This window comes from Penaeus japonicus, unplaced genomic scaffold (assembly GCF_977035675.1).
Source record: "Penaeus japonicus unplaced genomic scaffold, GWHDUDI00000001_assembly GWHDUDI00000002, whole genome shotgun sequence".
NCBI classification, from domain to species: domain Eukaryota; kingdom Metazoa; phylum Arthropoda; class Malacostraca; order Decapoda; family Penaeidae; genus Penaeus; species Penaeus japonicus.
In genome coordinates this window covers 10,705,957-10,708,456 of record NW_028234404.1, presented here as the reverse complement: position 1 = coordinate 10,708,456, position 2,500 = coordinate 10,705,957, and the positions used below count along the sequence as shown (strand labels likewise).

Below are 2,500 nucleotides of genomic sequence, written 5' to 3'. Positions count from 1 at the left end.
TATTCAATAAACGTTAACAATAAAGATACTGGATGATTTGGTAAACTAAATTAAACGTGACTTGAGGGTTGTATTATCAATTATCTAATGGTGAAAAGAAAACAAACGTGTGTGTGTGTGCGTTTGTGTGTGTGTGCGTGTTCGTGTGTGTGTGTGTGTGTGTGTGTGTAAAAAAAGTACCCTAAAGAAATCAATCCATAAGTAAACGCATAAGCAAACAACCCGCCCTCTAAACAATTAAAAACAGAACCATCCCAGATACTAACTTTAAACCTAGGGCCCTGGGGGGGCGCCTCAAAAAAGGACATAACCAAGACCCACAACCACAAACAATAAACTTCTCTGCCCCACGCCCGCAAATCCAAAACAATAAACTCTTACTTTTTTCCCCACGCCCACAAACAAACAATAAACCACTTTCCCACGCCCACAAACAAACAATAAACCACTTTCCCACGCCCACAAACAAACAATAAACCACTTTCCCACGCCCACAAACAAACAATAAACCACTTTCCCACGCCCACAAACAAACAATAAACCACTTTCCCACGCCCACAAACAAACAATAAACCACTTTCCCACGCCCACAAACAAACAATAAACCACTTTCCCACGCCCACAAACAAAACAAAATACCACTTTACCCACCCCACAAACTAACTTTAAACAAACTTTTCCCACGCCCACAAACTACAATATACCACTTTCTTTTTTTTTCTCCACCCACAAACAAACAATAAACCACTTTCTCCCACGCCCACACAAACCCACGCCCACAACCAATAAATAACCCACTTTCCCACGCCCACAAACAAACAATCCCACAAACAAAAAATAAACCAATATCCCACGCCCACAAACAAAAAATAACCCCCTTTCCCACGCCCACAAACAAACAATAAACCACTTTCCCACGCCCACAAACAAAAAATAAACCAATATCCCACGCCCACAAACAAACAATAAACCACTTTCCCACGCCCACAAACAAACAATAAACCACTCTCCCACGCCCACATCCAAACAACCCGCCCCCATTTCGCGCACGCCCACCTACTACCGGCTAAGGCGATGTATTCCACACTAGAGGCGGCGACAGTAGACCCGACGTTTTTTTAAGTCGGCGCGCAGTAGAGAGGGAACGCGGCAAGGTTCTCGTGGTTTTTCGTGGCTGCGTTCTGTGGGCGAGGAAATGGGGTCGTCCCTCTTCTCGTTTCATGTGCCGTGTTGCGGGCGGCGCCCGAGCGGCGCCCAGGCGCACCGCAACCGCTCCCGTCTTCCACTGGAGTCTTCAAGATGGCACCAAGATTAAAAATAGTCTCAAGTATATCATTCATAAGCCTGAGGTAAGTTGGTGTTTCGGATTTGCATGTGATTGTTGTAGATTGTGTGTGTGTGTGTGTGTGTGTGTGTCTATGTGTGTGTGTGTGTGTGTGTGTGTGTGTCTCTGTGTGTGTGTGTGTGTGTGTGTGTGTTAGTATTGAAAATATCATCTAAGCGTGAATGTAGATTTGCAACAGAAATAGTAGCTTCAAAGAGAATATGATTTCCTGGAGATGATTTATAGAAAAGAAAAATCGTTTGATATGCTATGTAGGACTTGGATATTCATACGCGAATAGATACTATAGCACAAACATTTTCTATCACACGAGTCGAAAAAAATATTATCTGCCAATATTCCTCTAGCTCTTCCCTTTCTACATTTCCTTTACATTCTTTTTCTCCTAGTTCTAGTTCTCTTTCTCCTCTATTATCGTTTCTAATTCTTTATATCTTGTTTTTTCAATTACTCTTCTTTTTGCATCTACTTCAATTTTAGTTTTCTATTTTCTGCCATTTTTCCCCTCAGTTTCCTATTTTCCTAACTCCTCTGATTCTTTTTCTTCCCCTACTTCTATTTTTTACTTTTTTCCCCTCTTTTCTGAAGCCTTTTTGTATTTCTTTATCCTTGCCCTTTTTATTATCATTGTTACTCGTCTCCCGTTTCTTCTTCCCAGTCTCAAATTACTCTAGCAACGTGAACCGTAAAGAGATGTGTGTGTTTCGCTCTGTTGCGTCTCCTCATATTGACTTCAAGATGCTCAGATTTCTTCGCGTCTCAGGGGAGGGGAGGAGGGAAGGAAGGGAAGAGGGGAGGAAGGGAAGAAGAGGGGAACGAGAGAGTGGGAAGAAGGGATGGAGGAAGGGAGGGAAGGGATGTTGAAATGGATGGAGGAAGGGAGAGAAGGGAGGGAAGGGATGAAGGAAGAGAGAGAGGGGAAGGAGGAAAGGAAGAGAAGGGGTGGAGAAAGGGAGGGAAACGATCCAGGAGAATAAGAGGAAGAATGAAAAGGGAAATGATGAAGGAAGGAGTGGGTTGTGAAGGGGAGGGATGGAGGGATCCGAGAGAATAGGAGTAAAAAAGAAAGGGGAAAGGAAATGGGAGAAGGGGTCAAAGGAGAGAAGGATGAAGGAGAGAAGGTCAAGGGTGGAGGAAGGAGAGGAGAAGGGGAGA

The 2,500-nt window shown here is 43.7% G+C and overlaps 1 protein-coding gene across 1 annotated transcript in view; it reads left to right on the top strand.

Annotated features, from left to right (window-relative positions):
* The window catches only part of LOC122244186 (nephrin-like), a 181,466-nt gene that overhangs the window by 165,834 nt on the left and 13,132 nt on the right, over window positions 1-2,500 (top strand). The window contains exons 18-19 of the mRNA XM_086544944.1: window positions 1,091-1,112; window positions 1,193-1,349. Coding sequence (XP_086401070.1) covers window positions 1,091-1,112; window positions 1,193-1,349 — 179 coding nt within the window. The remainder of the gene's footprint in view (window positions 1-1,090; window positions 1,113-1,192; window positions 1,350-2,500) is intronic.